The 18,752-nt window shown below is 41.3% G+C and overlaps 1 protein-coding gene across 2 annotated transcripts in view; it reads left to right on the top strand.

Annotated features, from left to right (window-relative positions):
• SHTN1 (shootin 1) overlaps positions 1–18,752 on the top strand; it is a 102,137-nt gene that overhangs the window by 37,981 nt on the left and 45,404 nt on the right. For both annotated transcript variants that reach the window (XM_086680969.1, XM_086680968.1), the window contains 5 exons: positions 1,980–2,148; positions 3,967–4,064; positions 6,028–6,109; positions 9,711–9,805; positions 16,450–16,596. In XM_086680969.1, coding sequence (XP_086537095.1) covers positions 1,980–2,148; positions 3,967–4,064; positions 6,028–6,109; positions 9,711–9,805; positions 16,450–16,596 — 591 coding nt within the window. The remainder of the gene's footprint in view (positions 1–1,979; positions 2,149–3,966; positions 4,065–6,027; positions 6,110–9,710; positions 9,806–16,449; positions 16,597–18,752) is intronic.

Raw genomic sequence — 18,752 nt, 5'->3', positions numbered from 1 at the left:
TCAGATCTCCCAGTTTGAAATGGTCTGGGCTTTTCCCTGAGGAGTCCTAATTACCACGAATGAAGGGCCAAAGCCTGACAACTAAGTATAAGCACAGCTTACTCTGACATAAGGTGATTAGTGGAGAAGGGGAGTTAGCTTTGCATTGAACTAGGTCTCTGTGTTAATTTCCAGTGTCAGTTATGAAATTCACAACTTGTCGTGTTGGTCATGGGTCCTTAGTGAAAGAAACATGGTTTCATCTCTAAATATTTGTGTGTTCAGAGAAGACCTTTTATTTTGCAGTCTTGAGAAGAGAAAACATGAGAAAGCTGTATTTTCCTTCTGTGGACTTTGGACCCAAGTTTACTCTTTTTTTTTCTTTTTTTTTTTTTTCTTTTTTTTTTTTTCAACGTTTATTTACTTTTGGGACAGAGAGAGACAGAGCATGAACGGGGGAGGGGCAGAGAGAGAGGGAGACACAGAATTGGAAACAGGCTCCAGGCTCTGAGCCATCAGCCCAGAGCCCGATGCGGGGCTCGAACTCACGGACCGCGAGATCGTGACCTGGCTGAAGTCGGACGCTTAACCGACTGTGCCACCCAGGCGCCCCTTTTTTTTTCTTTTTAATGTTTATTTTTGAGAGAGAGAGCGTGCTCGCACATGCAAGTGGACAGAGAGACAGAGAGGGAGACAGAGGATGCGACGTGCCCCATGCCGTGCTCAAACTCACGAATCCTGAGATCTGACTGGAGCCGAAGTAGGAGGCTTAACTGACTGAGCCACCCCGGGTGCCTCCCCTCCTCCAAGTTTACTCTTTGTGTGTGCTTTGTACTAATATTCATATGGACATAAACATGAACCAAAGAAGGCAATGATAATTGAGCAACTGAAACTAAAAAGCAATTAATTTCTGCAAAAGGAGTAACAAATACATTAATGAATTAGGATTTCTTTTCTTTGCTGTGAATTGGAACTCTTTATAGAGATAGTAGAAACATATCTTGTGCTTTCTTCCATTGTGTATTATTAGAACTCTAGACAGAAACACGTCTTGAACTGGCTTAAGAAAAGTAGGAATTTGTTAGTGAGGGATATTGGAGAATCCCACAGAATCTACCTATGGGCTAGGAGAGTATTTCAGGAATGGACTGGAGCCCTGTGGGAAACCCATCTGCATTATTTTCCTCTGCCTGTCTCTACACATCAGCTCCATATTTGGCTTTGCTATGGACTCCCTTCCTCTATTCCTCAATTCAGAGTTGGAATGTGGGTGCCAATAGTTTCTGTACATGCGGACGTGTGGAAGGAAACTCCTCTCCGTGTTCCAGCCTCCAGATTTCTGGAGAACGGATCCATCTGACCAAGCTTGGCCTCGTGTGCCTAATCTGTGGACTGATTAGCTGTGGCCAAAGGGATAGGGTGTGCTCTGGGGGAACATGGTTGTTCCCGTAACAATCCTGCCGAACAATGAAGAAGAGTGTAGCAGTGTCCAGAGAAGAGAGAGGGCTGAGCTAACAAACATTTACAGGGCATGCATAGCAGCAAAGAAAACCTTTTTTTGAAACAAAATGCCTTAATTAAATTGAAATAAATTGAAATTTGATTTAATCCAGACTGGTATTTTATCTTAATTCTTCTTATATCATCTGTTATAACTAGCATTTTCCCGTGCTGCTGGCTGTATCCAGGCATCAGGTCTTACTTAACGTAACAAAGTCTATACTGATGTTTTATTTTAAGTTCTCTTATATTATCAGTTATAGCTAGGATTTTCCCAGGCTGCTGGCAGTCATCCAGGCATCAGGCCTTACTTTAATAAGTTTAATATTAAAAAAGTGTAAATAAAACCTTACTTAATGAATCTTCTAATTGTTAGTTCACGCTGTGAATGTTGATGAATATGGAAGACAGAAATACACTTAATCTGTCTATTGTTTAAAAATCCAAGACACTCATTTGACTGCTGTTAAAATAACTGGTTTTATATTTTGCCTCAGCTAAATAAAGAAAATAAAACATTGAAAAGAATCAGCATGTTGTACATGGCCAAGCTGGGACCAGATGTAATAACTGAAGAGATCAACATCGATGACGAAGATGCCAGCACAGATCCAGAGGGTGCCGCGGAGACTTGCGTCTCCATCCAGTGTCAGAAGCAGATCAAAGGTGGTATTCTTGGCTCAGTCACCGAGCATATTTTTGATAATATTTCTCAACCCTGGTTGTACATTGGAATCACTGGAGAACTTTAGAACTTGGGTTCTGCTTCAAGACATTTCTGATTTAAATGTTCCAGGGAGTAGCCTGGTTTGAGAATCACGACAGGACGTGACATTGGTGTGTTACAACTTTCTTGTTTGGGATTAGGCGCTTTTGAAAGTACTGTCTTGATAGAAACAGCTAGTCTGTAAAACTGCTTAAAAACATGGACTATAGTTAAGATATTTTTAAACATGGACTATAGTTAAGATATTTTTGTTAAGTGAAAGAAGGAATGGGGCCACCTGGGTGGCTCAGTCACTTAAGTGTCCAATTCTTGACTTTGGCTCAAGTCACAATCCCAGGGTTGTGAGATCAAGCCCCACATCAGGCTCTGCACTGAGCCCGAGCATAGAACCTGCTTAAGATTCTCTCTCCCCGTGTCCCTCTCCCACACTCAACGTACATTCTCTCTAAAATAAAATTTTAAAAATATGCCTTAATTTTATCCATGATTATATATACACATAATTATATGTACACGTTGTTTATGTTAATGATATAGGAAAGCCGTCTGGGGCTCAGTGGCTTCTGGGGCATTTTAGCCTTCGGCGCATGTCAAAAGCAATACTCGTTAGTTTCTCGGGCAGATAAAACTTCAGTTGCAAGTAGGAAGAAAAAAGTAAGAAGAAAGCCATCCTTACCTGACCCTCCACCCCCTTAATCTAAGACAGAATAATATTGATATGGTTGGAGAAGGAGAAGAAATTTCTAGGATTTTCTTTTGTTCCTAGTTTCCCCTTCTGTTAGGTCTTGGATGATCTGGTCTCTTGTTCTTCCTTCAGGATTAGCCACCCAGTGGAGACCGTCATTTTGAAATAAGTGTCTGAGAACTCCTTCAAGCTGGGTTCATGTAAAAGTTTGATTCCATTTGTAAATAACCCCAGAGAAGGTTTTTTTTTTTTATTGTTCTTGGAGAAGGGTAAGAAATTAAACGCAGTTAAAAACCAAGTCACAAAACTGTAGGCCTGGGTATCAATTTAAGTACTTGGTGCTAAGCTGTGTATATATATTTTTTAACGTTTGAGTGGTGGAAATAACTTTCATCTGATACCAAAAACATTTTCACTTACAGTTGCTAATATTTCCATCTTGGTAATCCAGTCTTCGTTAAATCCCAATAATCAGAAATATGAAATAACTTAAGAAACCGTGCACCAAAAACTCTGGAGGGAAAATTACTAGAATTAACCCTTTTTCAAAGAGGTTGTATTTTGAGTCACTTCAAATAGTATTTGAGGGCTGTCCACTGGCAGCAGGTCAGGATTTTTTTCTGCAAATGAAAATCTGCAAATTATCAGCTGCCCAATTGTTTATTCTATTGTATTGTGACGAGAGCCCATGGCCATTTTAAAGTAAAGAGGAAATTAGTACAGTGCCTTAATTTGTTTCCCTGAAATCTTAAAAAAATTTACTTCTCAAAGGCCAGGTAGTTTTCTAAAATATGTGTTTGATAGAATGTAAAGAAAACATGATCTAGTATATTTAAGGACATGGTGAGATCATGAGATATAAAATTATTAATAACTGTGGCTGTGTATGGGGGCACAGAATGAGATTTCCATTGTTCTCTGCTTCTTCATTTTTGTTTTAATTGTTAAATAACCTTGACCATAAGCTACACGTGCACTGGCATTGTCAATTCTTTGGACAAGATTGATTTCTTTTTTTAAGAAGAAGTTCATTGATATTGTTTCCTCCTTTATTTTTGCTTTGAAAACGCAGAACTTCGAGATCAAATTGTATCTGTTCAGGAAGAGAAGAAGATATTAGCCATCGAATTGGAAAATCTCAAGAGCAAACTTGTAGAAGTAATTGAAGAAGTACGTATGTTAGGCCTGAAGGGCAAGCCTTTTGGTGTTTTCAGGGCATTGGAGACCGGCTAAGTTAAAAAATTGCCTTTGGGAGTTCATTTCTGACACGAGAACCGTGTACTAATCTTAATCTTCTCTTCTGCCCCCTGTTTCAAACATACAAAACACCGTAGACAAGAAGATCATGAACATTCGTATCCTCACTACTTAGCTCAGTAAATAAAGCACCAAAATAGCAATGAAGCTCTCCCTTTGCCCCCCGTCTTTCGCCGTGTGAGACTGATTTGTAAGAATGGCACCTGCAGTTTAAGTCCTCCACTTTATTACTGCTGGTGAAGAAGTGTGTTGCTTCTCCATCAGCTGGTTGGCCGAGTTGGGCTGTCATTGTGTGCCTCCAACATAAGCACATGTGATAGGCGGTAGAATGGGTTCAAGTGGGTGTTTGGAGAATCTTCTTATTTTTCCGTGTGAATGGTCTTGAGGGACAGGAGCACATAATTGCCTTTCTCTGCACGATGCTTCGAGGAACTGCAGTCTTGATTTAGCTTGTGTCAGTGAGTGGCTCCCAGATTCTGCAGCCCAAGCTTCCAAACCCACACACTCCAGCGCCTAGCTATCCCTCCGGTGGCTTGCAGGTAATGCCAAGGCCTCGATCCCTGCAGTGGGCGGCCTCATCCAGTTACCTAAGTTTGCACAACGTATCTGACCGTTTTCTTAAGGGCCATCATGGGAGACATGTTGGGAAGCAGTGGCCACCAGTTTCAGCCTTGCTCCGGTTTCCTTACTGTGGCAAGACATCCTAATGAGAGGGAAGAAGGGTGATGATATTTTAGAAGTGGGATTCCTGTTGGAGATCTTATACCAGTTACTAATTCAAACCAAAATCCGAAATCTAATTTATACTAAAAGCAACCAGTTCACAGGCTCTGGCATGCTGATTGATTCAGTCCTTTTCCAGGACCACGATCTTAGTGTGTTTCTTAACTGTAACCATAGGAGAGAGACACACACATTTTGATGTACTCTGTTCCTTAATTATGATTATTTACTGATAATCCTGCCCCCTCCCACTTAGAAGTGTTACCGGAAGCCCTTTCGGAAGTTATTTTTGTTACGACTATTTCAGACGTGTGGAAAGTATCAAAAACAAAATAACGAATATCCATATCCCTACTACCTGGCTTAATACGTAGTCTTGAAAATCCCAGTGGATTTCTTCCTGACTGCAATCCCTACCCTCCCTGCCCTTTTTCCCTAAACAGCCATTATTCTAAACTTGTTTTTTATCATTCCAGTGCATGTATTTACATCTTTTGCTATAATAAATAGTATTTTGAGGGTTTTTAAATGATGTAAATGTACCTGCTTTTTAAAATTCAATATAGCGCATTTGAGATTTATCCTCTTTGATACATGTAACTTCACATTCTTTTTTGTTTTAATTGGTCCTATATGATATTCTTTCCTATTGACCGATGTCAAAATTACCTCAGAAATGTGTTTTGGGGGAAGATTTTCATGTGTGTTTTACTCAAGCCCAAAGTCATCAAAGTTTAAGGTGTTTTTTTACTTAAAAAAATTAATGTACGTTTTACTTAAGCCAAATGTCATCAGAGTTTGAAATGAATACCAAAATTGAGTATTGGATCTCAGACCAAATGATTCCTCTATTTTCTGGGTGCTTTCTGGTTGGATTTTTGCATTTTAAAATATGAGCCATTTACATTGTTAGGGACCAGTGCCATTTGGAATTTGTAAATAAGTTCTCTACCAAATGTATATCCTAACTTAAATAGCTACCTTTGAGGCCTTAAGAAGGACCTTAATAAAAGCCCAACACGGTAAAGCCAACGACTGCTTTAAATTGTAGCTTTGTGTTGAATGTTGGACAGCAGTTTGAGTGTTGCACATCGCCATTTGTCGTGTTTTACAATGTTGGGTGTTTCCTTCCCCCGCAATCTCACAATTTTAGGTAAATAAAGTTAAACAAGAAAAAGATGTTTTGAATTCAGAAGTTCTCGAACAGAGAAGAGTCTTAGAAAAATGCAATAGAGGTACGTGTTTCCAGTCTTTTTTCTCCGATACATATGTAATTTATTTGGTTTACGTACATTTTGTGTTGTTTTATACTTGTGCCTAAAGATTCTTGTAGCAAGAATATCTTGTAGCAAGAATAGTGTTTTTTTCCCCGATTTCTAGCAGTGAGTCTCTCTTTTCCGTTGTTTTATCACCCACCTTAGAGTCTTGGGCCTTCTAGGAAGTGCTTTTGCTTGAGGAAATTACAACCCACTTTAAACCCAAATACTATTCTGTCTCTAGGTATCCTGGGACCATGGCCATATTGGTTCTCCCCTAGTATTTATGTATTTTGTAGGTTATTTTTAATCTGAAAGAGATGAGGATATGTACATAGATACATGCAACATGATATGATTCTATTTATTAAAAATTTTTTAATGTTTGTTGATTTTTGAGAGAAAGAGAGATAGAGCAGGGGAGGGGCAGAGAGAGAGGGAGACACAGAATCCGAAGCAGGCTCCAGGCTCTGAGCTGTCAGCTCAGAGCCCGACACGGGGCTCAAACCCACAAACTGCGAGATCGTGACCTGAGCTGAAGTTGGATGCTTAACTGACTGAGCCACTCAGGGGCCCCGATATGATACAGTTTTAAATTGAGAGGATGTAGAAAATGGGGCAAAGTGAAAGTAAAATGAAATACTGATACACAGATTACATGCTTGCTCTGAAGTCGTGCACATTCCTGCCTGTGTGCCTGAAATCTGGCTCTGAGCTGTCCGGCCGTCAGCATGATGAGAGGTTCATGATATGTATCTGAATCACATAAAAATGAACCTCTTGATCAGGAGAAGCAGACCTGGTCCCATGGTGAGGAGGAAATTTCTCCAAAGGCTACCTTTAAAGAAAACAGAATCCTTGCTAATGAAACACAGCGTCAAGTCTCACAGGGACAGTTTTTTAATGTCCCCTGGTTTAGGACAAGAGAGTGATGCCGAAGCGGAGTTCTACAGACACAGTTCTGAGCTTTTTGTCCCCCCCCCCCCCCCCCCCGGCCCATTCACTCTCATTTCTAGTTCAGAAGCTCCAACACTGAAAGGAAATCTTCCAGCCTTCCCTGTTGTGATTGGTGGTGGTTCTCCACCTTTGTGTCACGAATTGAGGTTTTTGAATAAATGAAGGACCTCGTAGTTAAGTGTGGGAGATGTGATAGACTGTGACATTTGCTCGGCTGTCTCCACATTTAGGAAGATAGTAATGGTCTTGACGTACTGTGCTAGAAGCAGGGGGTTCTACGAAGGTTAATCACATGGGTCCTTGCCTTCAGAGAACCCTGTATCTAGGAAGAGAGAGAGATTATGTAAATGCATGACTAGGACCAACCTAATTTCTTTCAGAATCCAAGTAAAGAGGGCCAGGACATGTGCAAATTCACTTTGTATTATGGTGCTCTGGACATAGAAAAGAGAGTCAATTATCTTGCCGGGGCTTCCGATACTCACCGCCGTCTTTGTTTTCTTCCTGAAATTTCTTTTTTTAAATAGGTTTGAAAATTATTTAGCTCTCAGGGACCTATAATTCACATCACAGACCACCACTTCTGTTGCTTTACTTGGTAAGACTTTTAGTCTTTCCTCTGAGAAGGCAGTAGATTTACGGTGTACAGAGTTTGAAATTCTATGTCATTACACGGCAAACCCGTCCTTAGTCAGTTAGGACTGAAGTGTCCTGGCGGAACGTTGTGTGAAAGGAGCCATTAAGAGAGCCTTTTTAAAGATTTTATTGATATGACTCAGCTCGGGCTTGAAAGTACCTCTCCAGAGGCAGATTGAGAGACTAGTGTGATATCTACCTATGTTGTGCCTGATTTCTAACACCGCCATCACTCCCTCTGGCCTGTCTATATCATTATTTAACAACACAGGCCGCAAAATGTCAAAAAGTAGCAAAGCTTTCACGTTGCTCTTATTTGACAGGACCTTGCCTTGGAAGATGTCTGTCCTGCATTGATTCTTTAATTCAGAGCTCTGACTCTGGGCCTGAATGGATCTGAGCCCGTTTCTCTTTATAAACATGGAAGATACTTAAAAACAACATATATGCGTATACATATGTGTGTGCATATGTATACATATGTATACATATGTGTGTGCATATGTATACATATGTATACATATATACACACACGTGTGTGTGTATATATTTTTATGTTATATATATTTATATATATTATACACACATATATATATTTTTTCCTTTTTATTCAGGTAGTATACTTTTTTGGTGGAAAGTATAGATTCATGTAGGAATAGGAAAAGGGAAAAAATTTCAAGGTTTACAGTTCAAAGCGCTATTAACATCGTGTATATTCTTCCAATCTAAAGAAAGCTCTCTCTCTGTTAAATTGTTTGCTAAATGTGTTCATAACATTTATGGAAGATGAAGAAAGTATCAGCAAAGAAATAATCTCTTTACCCACTGGTACTTTACAAGCTCCCTGAACATCAGTCTCCTTTTGTACCCCTTGGATTTTTATCATTTCTTTTCTTTATAATAAGTTCTACCAACTATGTAGATATCTCTAGACAGCACGTTGTTTAATTTTGCATATTTTTGAACTTTATATTAATGGTAGCCCTTCACATGTGTGCTTCTGCAACTTTCTGGGTTTGTGGGGTCTATCCCTGCTGAAGGCCATTGGTGTGGTGTGTTGATTTTCGCTGCTGCACAATATGCCATTCGATGTCTATACCAAAATTCATTGACCCAGTATCCTGTTGGTGGATGTTTGAGGTTTTTTCCAGTTTTTTGCTATTCCAAGTCAGACGGTCATGAAAATTCTCACAGGCGTCTCCTGGCGCACATATCCAAGCATTTCACTAAGATCCACGCCAAATACAAGTTTATCCTCTGTCCCACTGCGTGACTCCAGAGGACTTACTAAGTAGGTTTACATTCTGGTTACCAGTGCGTTTGTTCCCATGTTCTTCATCCTCTCCAGACTTGGTGTAACTCTCCTTAATTTTTGCCAGTTCCCTCCTTGTGAGTATAAAAAGGTGCCTGTGGTTTTACTTTCCATTTCTCTGATTACTAATGAAGATGAGTATCTTTCCACACATTCACTGGCCTCTCACGTTTCGTCTTCTGCGAAAGGCCTTGTAGATCTGTAGCTTTTAAAAAAGGGAAGTAAGCTCATTTAAAAAAAATACCACGAATGTCTTTTGGTTCAAGAAATATGCTTCTACAATGTCATTTCGATGGCAGAATCATATTTCTTGTAAATTATATACTCTACTGGTCGTCCCCCATGGAACCATCTGGATGATTTCACTGTCGTCTATGGCAATGCTGAGAGCATTCTCGCAGCTTAACCTCTGGACGTGTTCATGATTTGCTCTCTCGGGGGAATCAGTACCTTCCTAAACGTGCAAGTGTCGAGTCAGAGGGCATGAATGGTTTTGGATTTTTGATTCACATCGCCGAGTTGTCCTCCAAAAAGGTTTGATCAATTTATATTCCAAGCAGCTATGGATGAGGGTGCTTGCGTGCCGATGCAAAGAATCTCTTCAGCACTGCTTTTCACCCATCTTCCTGATAGTCTGTGTTGTGTCTTGTCCATTTCTTTTCCTCCTCTCCTCAGTGTCCATGCTGGCGGTAGAAGAGTATGAAGAGATGCAGGTTAACTTGCAACTGGAGAAGGACCTTCGAAAGAAGGCGGAGTCATTTGCACAAGAGGTAAGTATCCAGAGACCTAGTTTTTTCGTTTTTTAAAAAATTGTTTTAAACATTTATTTATTTTTTTAAAAAAAATTTTTTTTCAACGTTTATTTATTTTTGGGACAGAGACAGAGCATGAACGGGGGAGGGGCAGAGAGAGAGAGGGAGACACAGAATCAGAAACAGGCTCCAGGCTCTGAGCCATCAGCCATCAGCCCAGAGCCTGACGCGGGGCTCGAACTCCCGGACCGCGAGATCGTGACCTGGTTGAAGTCGGACGCTTAACCGACTGCGCCACCCAGGCGCCCCAACATTTATTTATTTTTGAGAGAGAGAGAGAGAGAGAGACAGGGCATGAGCAGGGGAGGGGCAGAGAGAGAGGGAGACACAGAATCCAAAGCAGGCTCCGGGCTCCGAGCTGTCAGCACCGAGCCCACATGGGGCACAGAGAACCCACAAACCGCAAGATCATGACCTGAGCCGAAGTGAGACCCTCAACCGACTCAGCCAACCAGGCACCCCTCTAGAGACCTAGTTTTAAATGTTTGTTTCTTAAAGAACTTTGGAGATGACATATCAAAATAGGTTGTTTTTTTTTTTTTAATTTTTTTTTTTAACATTTATTTATTTTTGAGACAGAGAGAGACAGAGCATGAACAGGGGAGGGGCAGATAGAGAGGGAGACACAGAATCGGAAGCAGGCTCCAGGCTCTGAGCCATCAGCCCAGAGCCCGACGCGAGGCTTGAACTCACAGACCGCGAGATCGTGACCTGAGCTGAAGTCGGCCGCTTAACCGACTGAGCCACCCAGGCGCCCCCAAAATAGGTTTTGAAATTGAATAAGAACTCACCACTTGGTTTCTAAAGATTTTTTAATATATTTTTTTAAGTAATCGGTACACACAACATGAGGGCTCAAACTCACAATCTAGAGATCAAGAGTTGAATGCTCTACCAACCGACCCAGCCAGGCACCCCAAAACTTATCACTTAAAATAAGGGAGGCGGCTATGAAATAGCATCAAGGTCCCTGATGTGGTGTCAGTAGATCTGGGTTCAAATTTTGGCCACGTCAGTCAGTCACTCGTCGTATGACTTAAGAGTATTAGCCTTCTTGGGGCTTCACTTTCACTGTCTGTAAAATGGGTGATGCTTGCTAGTGGCTCAGCCAAGTGATTTCAAAATCACATGGCAGGATTCTTCAATCCTGGTACAGGATTTTGTACTGTAACATGCTGTACAAGGGAAAGAAATTCTATTTGGGGATGCCTGTAACTTACGATGAGAAGTCCCGCTTGAGTACGGGATTCCTGTATATTTCAAAAAGCCCTAAGAATCCAGGGTCCACCTCCAATACCACCCCAAACAACAGTATCATGGTGTTAGTATTTCTCTTCACCTCCTAGACGGTGATCTCCTTACATAAGCTGATTCTTTCACTTGCTGTGGAACACTGCCACGCTGTATACCCATCATCTCGGCCTTTTGCCAGAATAATGGTTTTCCTCTCGTGTCAGAGATCAGCTTTGAGCTTCTCATGTTCCGACCACCCTTCGTTGACCTGTCGTCACTGGGTTTTTCATGGCCCTGGGGCTGGTTTACAGGGAAACGATGAGGCACCAGTTGGCTGAACTATAACAGCTTGTGATATGGCGCTGCTCTGCCCGAGATCTCCATCTACCTAGAAGCAGTTTGAGTCTGCCTGTGCCCTGTAGGTTGTGCCAGAAAGTAGCTAAGGAAATGTAAAACATTCATAGGTAGAAGTAACCAAGGTGTAGAAGGAAGACAAAGCGTGGGGTTATGGGAATGACATTTGAAAATCAGATTATGGTTTTGTGCAGGAGTCTTTCTGCACTCGAATGTAGCTGTGCTAGCAATGAACTCTGTAAAAGGTTTCGTCCGAGACGTCAATTTGAAATATTATGATTCATTTTATTCAGAGAGTTTAATGAAAGGTGAGTAAAAATTGTTCTCTTGTTACTTGGAAGAAAGAGAAAAGAATTGAAGTGTGTCAGAGCCCTTCGGAAAAGCTACAGCGATGTAAATAATGGCACCAGATAAACAGCCGAGGGGGAGCGAGAGTAGGGATGATGTGAAGACGCCTCCACCGTAAAACTGAAAAGGCTGGCTTGTTTTCGACCCGAATGCCAGCGTCTGATTTTGAGAGACATTTTCACTTTTACATCTGTTGTTCGTGGAACAATATTAGAATACAAAGCAGCTCGAAGAAAACTTGAAGGCCACGCAGCAGCAGAGAAGATAGACGGGGGAAGCAGGATTCTGCTAAGAATATGAAAATGAGTGGTGGACCCTGCCCTTCACCTGGTAGTGACGGGCGGAAACGCGACGCTGACCTGTGACCCTGGCACGAGGAGACGGAGGTGGGAGGAGGGAGAGCAAGGGCACTTACTGGTGCCCTCAGTACTTGCAGTGGTGCTCGATGTTTTTTTATAGTATCTACATCCGATGTGCACAATAGCAAGAAGAAAACTGGTTTTTTTTCAAAATATGGTCAGATTGGAAGCCATATACCTTCCCCTTTGCACGGTTGACAGATTCTCAGCTTTTCCACGGAAAACTACTGCTCAACAGTGCATGACTTGACAAGAGAAGTGACTCTTTTGCATTTTGGTTTTTAGTGCATTTAGCAAACATCTTCAGAAGCCAGTGTCTGCGCTCATCGGGGGGTGGGGGGACTATAATGGCGAAGGAAGCAGCTATGACCCCTGCCCTTCTGGAGCTTAAGGTCTGGAGCCTTAGAATTCAATAGTTAACTTACTTCATGTTTTTAACCACAAAAGGAATGCATATACCTTGTAAAAAATACAAACAGTTCTAAAATGTGTAGAGTAAAAAAATGGGGAGTTTTCTCCACACTCCTACTTCTACCTGTCCATTAAAAAAAAGTGCATGTGGGGGCACCCGGGTGGCTCAGTGAATTAAGTGTCCGACTTCAGCTCAGGTCATGATCTCGCGGTGCGTGAGTCTGAGGTCTGCGTTGAGCTCTGTGCTGACAGCTCAGAGTCTGGAGCCTGCTTTGGATTCTGTGTCCCTACCTCTCTCTGCCGCACCCCCCCTCTCAAAAATAAAATAAATGAGCATGCAAGTTAGTGGGTCACAACCAGAATTTCTTTTTAAAAAAATGCACATGCACGTACACACATGGGAATATTACTCAGCCACAAAGAAGAAGGAGATCTTGCCATTTGTGACAGCATGGATGGATCTAGAGGGCATTAGGTTAAGTGAAGTAAGTCAGAGAAAGACAAATATGATTTCACCTCCGTGTGGAGTCTAAACAAAACCAACACAAAAGCAGAAACAGACCCATAAATACAGAGAACAGACTGGTGGTTGCCAGAGGGGAGGGGAGCATGAGGGGATGGAAAAAAATGGGTGAAAAAAAGGCAACATAGAAAAACAAACCAAAAACAGGACCCTCCCTCAATAAGGAAGAAACAGCCAGTTGTCTTCCTGTGTTAAGTTTTTGTGTTTTCTTCAGTGTAATTTCATTTTTTTAATAGAAACAGTATTTTTTCTTTTTTTAAAGTTTATGTATTTACTTAGAGAGAGAGTACATGCGGGTGATCAGGGGAGGGGCAGAGAGAGAGGGAGGGAGAGAATCTCCAGCAGGCTCCATGTTATCAGCACAGAGCTTGATATGGGGCTTGATCTTACAAACTATGAGATCATGACCTGAACTGAAATCAAGAGTCGGACACTTAACTGACTAAGCCACCCAAGTGCTCCGATGTAATTTTAGTTTTTAATGGAAGATTTTCCTGTACTTTTTGAATATAGTTTTTCTTGCTAGTCAGTGTAGTTTTCCTTATTAGAAAGCATGGGTGCCTCATTCCGAGTGTAGTCTGGATATACTAGGGGACTGTTGTGTAATCGGTTCTGTTCTTCTCCCAGACAACTCTGGTGATATTTAATATTCTTCCGGAAAGAATGAATTACATATTAATGACACAGGCTTTTCTTCTCTTTTTCATTCTTTGAAAAGATTCATGAAATTCCTCCAAAATTCTGGAATCTATGTTTGTGTGATAAGAGACTAACCTCCCTAACCCTAGCTGTCAAGTTCTTATCATAGTTAAAAGCCAAAGTCATAGGCATTTGGTCACTGAATTTCCTTTAAACACATCGTTAGAAGGCGTTGTGTAGAATATTTCATGTTCGTGTCTTAAAGTCTAGAAAAAGTCAGACTGAGTCTTTTCACGTTACCATCATTACCTAGGGGAATTTATTTTCTGTATGTTCTTTTCATTGTATGCTTTTACTATTTAGGGATTGTTACAGGGTTTTGAGAAAGAAATTCACATTATTAACATCCCCAAGACATAATCCTCACCTTTTCTTTTCAAAAGAACCAAGTTGAGATAATTTTTGATCGTGTAAATTTGAACAAGTTTTCCCGAGTGCCGTGTCTTTCCCCCAAGAGAGGACGGGAGCTCAGAGAAGCAGTGCGGTGAGAGGGACACAGCCGTGCCTTGGCTGATGACAGTGGCCTGTGCCCAGCACTGTTCGTCTGCTGAATTCACCGGCTCTGTCCTGCTCGCCCACACCAACTGCTGCCTCTCTTTCTGCTCCTGGCCACCAAGCACTCTTGGGAAAAGCCCTCACTTGCCGGAAAGCCAGAGAACTCAGTGACTCTGGCTGCTATTTTCAGGCCTTCCTGTTTCCCCTCTAAGGTATTTGCGAAGACACCGGCAAGGGACCCCAATCAAGTTGAGTTTTAAGAGGGGAAAAATGGCTTAAAACATTACTGTAATAGTAATAATAGCAATAATAATAATAATAATAGTAATAATGTTTTAAGAGGGGGAGATGCCTTAAAACATTACTGTAATAATAGTAAAAAGTTTTAAGAGGGGAAGATGCCTTAAAACATTAATAATAATAATAATAATAATAATAATAATAATGTTTTAAGAGGGGAAAAATGCCTTAAAACATTACTGTAATTCTGTAACTCAGAATAGCTCATTTCAATTATACTGCTGGTTTCAGATGCCAAACCTGGATGGCTCTTCCCTAGCACGGCAATGCCTTTGACCTCACCGTCCTGGTGCGCAGCACCTATGCGTGTGCACAAACACCCATTCCCTCACGCCTCCTCGGCACATTCCATTCTTACGCAGGAATGAGCTGTCTGGTGGAAGGCGGATGCCAGTTTTACTCTCAAATGCCTTTAAGAATCTCAGACTCTGGGGGCGCCTGGGTGGCTCAGTCGGTTAAGCGGCCGACTTCGGCTCAGGTCATGATCTCGCGGTCCGTGAGTTCGAGCCCCGCGTCGGGCTCTGTGCTGACAGCTCAGAGCCTGGAGCCTGTTTCAGATTCTGTGTCTCCCTCTCTCTCTGCCCCTCCCCTGTTCATGCTCTGTCTCTCACTGTCTCAAAAGTAAATAAAACGTTAAAAAAAAAAATTAAAAAAAAAAAAAGAATCTGAAACTCTGAATCTCTACTATAATAACATGGGCCTGATTTCAGAGTTTATGAAACATCTCATGTGTAGAATCACCTGGTGGCTAACGTGTGGAGGGATATTAAGGAAAAGAAGCAACAGGTTCATAGAGAATAATGTCGTATTCAAAAATGTAACCTTGTGAAGACTAGGTGAATAACGTATGTAAGTTGCTTAGTAAAGCGGCCAGTAAACATTAATGTACCTTTTCCCATTTCTTCTTGACCCCCCCTAACTTAACTACTTTTATCACTGGGGAAAAGCTAATTGGTTTAAAACAAAACATTAGGTTTAGTAAATATCAGAGGAAGGAGATTAGCCAGGTGGTGGAGAGCTTAGGCCTCGAAATCAGACAGATCTTAGCTTAAATCCTGGTTTTGCCACTTTCATGTGTTCTTGGGAAAGTTGCTTAACCTCTCTGACTTCAGTTACCTTATTAGTAAAAATGAGATACTAATAGCATCTACTTAACAGTGTTGTTCTAGGGATTAGATGATGTGATACGTGTGAAATCAACACTGCATCTATCACATAGTGTTAGTAAATTTTAGCTATTCAAAAAAGAAGTATTTAACTCATAGGATTTATGTAAGGATTAAAATAACACGTATAAAATATTTAGTAGAGTACTTGGTATAAGATAAGTTCTTGATAACTATTAGTCAAGACTATTAAGTATTAATGTATTTTAAAACAATAAAACAATGAAAAACTGAGGTATAAAATAAGACTCATTTATTGCATATATGCCTAATTGGGGCAAGGGTGAAAGTCCTTGAAGACAGCATCAAAGTTATGGTTGAAATCATAGGGGTCATTACTTCTAGAACTATGATACTGTACCATTCAGCAATCGTCTTTAACTTTTTAAAAAATGTTTATATATTTATTTTTGAGAAAGAGAGAGAGAGAGAGAAAACACAAGTGGGGGAGGGGCAGAGAGAGAAGGAGAGAGAACCCTAAGCAGGCTCCACCCTGTCAGTGCAGAGCCTGACGTGGGGATCGATCTCGCAAACCACGGGATCATGACCTGAGCCAAAACTAAGAGTCAGATGGTCAGCCGACTGAGCCACCCAGGCGTCCCGCCTTTAATTTTTTAACAGAAGCTCCACGTGCTTTCCTGTTGCTCTGGTTTCGGTTGGGGAGATATGCGAGATTGATTGGCACGTATATCTTTTTGTCCTTCCCTCTTACAGATGTTCATCGAACAGAACAAGCTCAAGAGACAGAGCCATCTTCTGCTGCAGAGCTCTGCCCCCGACCAGCAGCTGTTGAAAGCTTTAGAAGAAAATGCAAAACTTGTCCAGCAACTTGAAGAAGAGAGAATTCAGCATCAGAAGAAGGTAACAGGTTTTCTTCTGGAGCCTGGATACACACCAACCTGCAAGAGAGGGCTCAATGCGGTCCCTAGATAGAGCTCCCTCCTTGGCATTAGTGAGTCTTTCCAGTCTTCTCGTTTTTTAGAAAAATGTCACCAGCAAATGAAGTTAATTTAGTACCCAGTTGAAGATTTAGAGCGCACTATCCCAGACTTCATAATGATCTTTAAACTGTCCAAAGGACTGAAGAAACGAGGGAAAGAGAGAGCACTCGCAAGGAGCTTGGTTAAGGCCCAGAAAGCACGGTTGGGACATCTGCGAGTTGATTGTGTTTCTGGAGACCGCATACACCGCGAGAAGTGTGTTTGTCTCGGAGAGCTCTTTGGAAGGCATGGGTTTTGTTCAAAGAGGGAGGGAGCGTCCACGTTAGTAGTAATTGTTTGCTTAGAGAAAATTTCCGATTTTGTAAAACTCGCACAAATATATATGTTTAAAGACTTCCCAAGTGGTTATTTCATTTTGTTCGAGTGGAGCGATTCCAGCAGACACAGCCCACCTTCCTGCGCCAGGCAGAAAAGATCGTCATCCCGGTAGGTGAGAGAGAGGAGGCGGGAGGGGTGGGCAGGCGAAGAGGTGGAACAAAGACTGTGAAGTTAAAGAAACCACTTAAGAAAAATTACATCAATATTTATACTACTCACAGCGTACCTCGTTTGTGAAGAAAAGGTTGTTGGCTGCCGTTTTATCATCACCTGTCAAAGTCTCTCTCAGCGATAATATTGACGTTTAATCCTCGGAAGTTTCTGGAGTTTTTACAAAGTTGGTCATGAGGCAGAGTTGATTTTTTTTTCCCCCTCAGTGAGGAATGTTGGTGTATGCGTAGAACCTCCAGATGAGTGGAGAGTGGCAGCGGTTGCCCCTGGGAGGAGACCTAGGGAATAGAGCGGGGAGGAGAGAATTTTTTTCTTTTTTTCTTTTGGTCCCCACGTGCAGGAATTACCATTTCAAATAAAGAGAGGGAGGATAAAAGAAGGGTTATGTTCATTCAGCTCGTGTTGGAGTTGTCTCAGTTTTGAAAAGTCTTACTAGTTGTAGTTAGCGCATTTAGTAAATAACATGGGCCTAGAGCCAACCGAATTGACCTGAGGTGTGGGATTCAGCCACTGTATATCTACCTTGTCGGGGTAGGAAGAGAGAATAGGTGATACTAAATTTGAGCACATCGTGAATGCAGTTGTAGCAATCAGGACTTGTAAGGCGGTTACGTTAGAATATATACTTCCTCTGGGTGGTCTTTCATGCGTGTGGTCTTAAATAGCTCTCCCCTGTCTGTGGGATCCCCTGCAGAGTTCCCAGCAATCTTTTCAACGCTGTGTTGTTTTCACGATGATGAGAACAACACATACTTCATCTAATGAACAAACTTTTAAAATGTGGTACAAGTTAAAGAAGAAATGAAGATTACCCAAGAATTCCATATTTTGGTACCTATCCAAGCTTTATGCAAATAGAGAATTTTATGAAGGTAGTTTAAATGGAATAATACCGTGCCTACTGTTCTACAATCTGATTTTTTTTTTTTTCCAGCTGGTAACGTATCATCCTGTGTCAGTGTGTAGTGAGCTGTGTGATTTTAAATGGTTGTATATATAGGACCTCATTTAGTGAACACGCTATGATTCCTTAAATCGATAATATTGGTGGATATTTATTTTCAATTCTTCCCTGTTAATAAGAACACTGTAGTGAACATATTTGAATACGTATCTTACTATTTCTTTTTTTTTTTTTAAGATTTTTGTAAAGTTTATTTATTTTGAGAGAGAGAGAGGAAAAGAGAGCCTGCATGAGCGAGTGGGTGAGGGGAAGAGAGAGAAGGAGAGAGAGAGAATCCCAGGTAGATTCTGTACTAGCAGCACAGATCCTGACGCAGGGCTCAGTCTCACAAACTGCAAGATCGTGACCTGGGCCAATCTCAAGAGTCAAACACTTAACGAATTGAGCCACCCTGGCACCCCGTCTTACTATTTCTTTAAGGCAAATTTTAAAAGTAGTATTGCTGAATCAAATGGTCTTTCTTTCTTTTCTTTTCTTTCTTATTTTAGAGAGAGAGAGAGAGCGAGCATGCATGAATGGGAGGAGGGGCAGAGAGAAAAAAATCTTAAATTTTTTTTAATATT

Source organism: Puma concolor, chromosome D2, assembly GCF_028749965.1.
Source record: "Puma concolor isolate L17-30 chromosome D2, mPumCon1.1.hap2, whole genome shotgun sequence".
Taxonomy (NCBI): domain Eukaryota; kingdom Metazoa; phylum Chordata; class Mammalia; order Carnivora; family Felidae; genus Puma; species Puma concolor.
The sequence above is the reverse complement of the archived record's forward strand: the minus strand, read 5'-3'. Positions and strand labels throughout refer to the sequence as shown.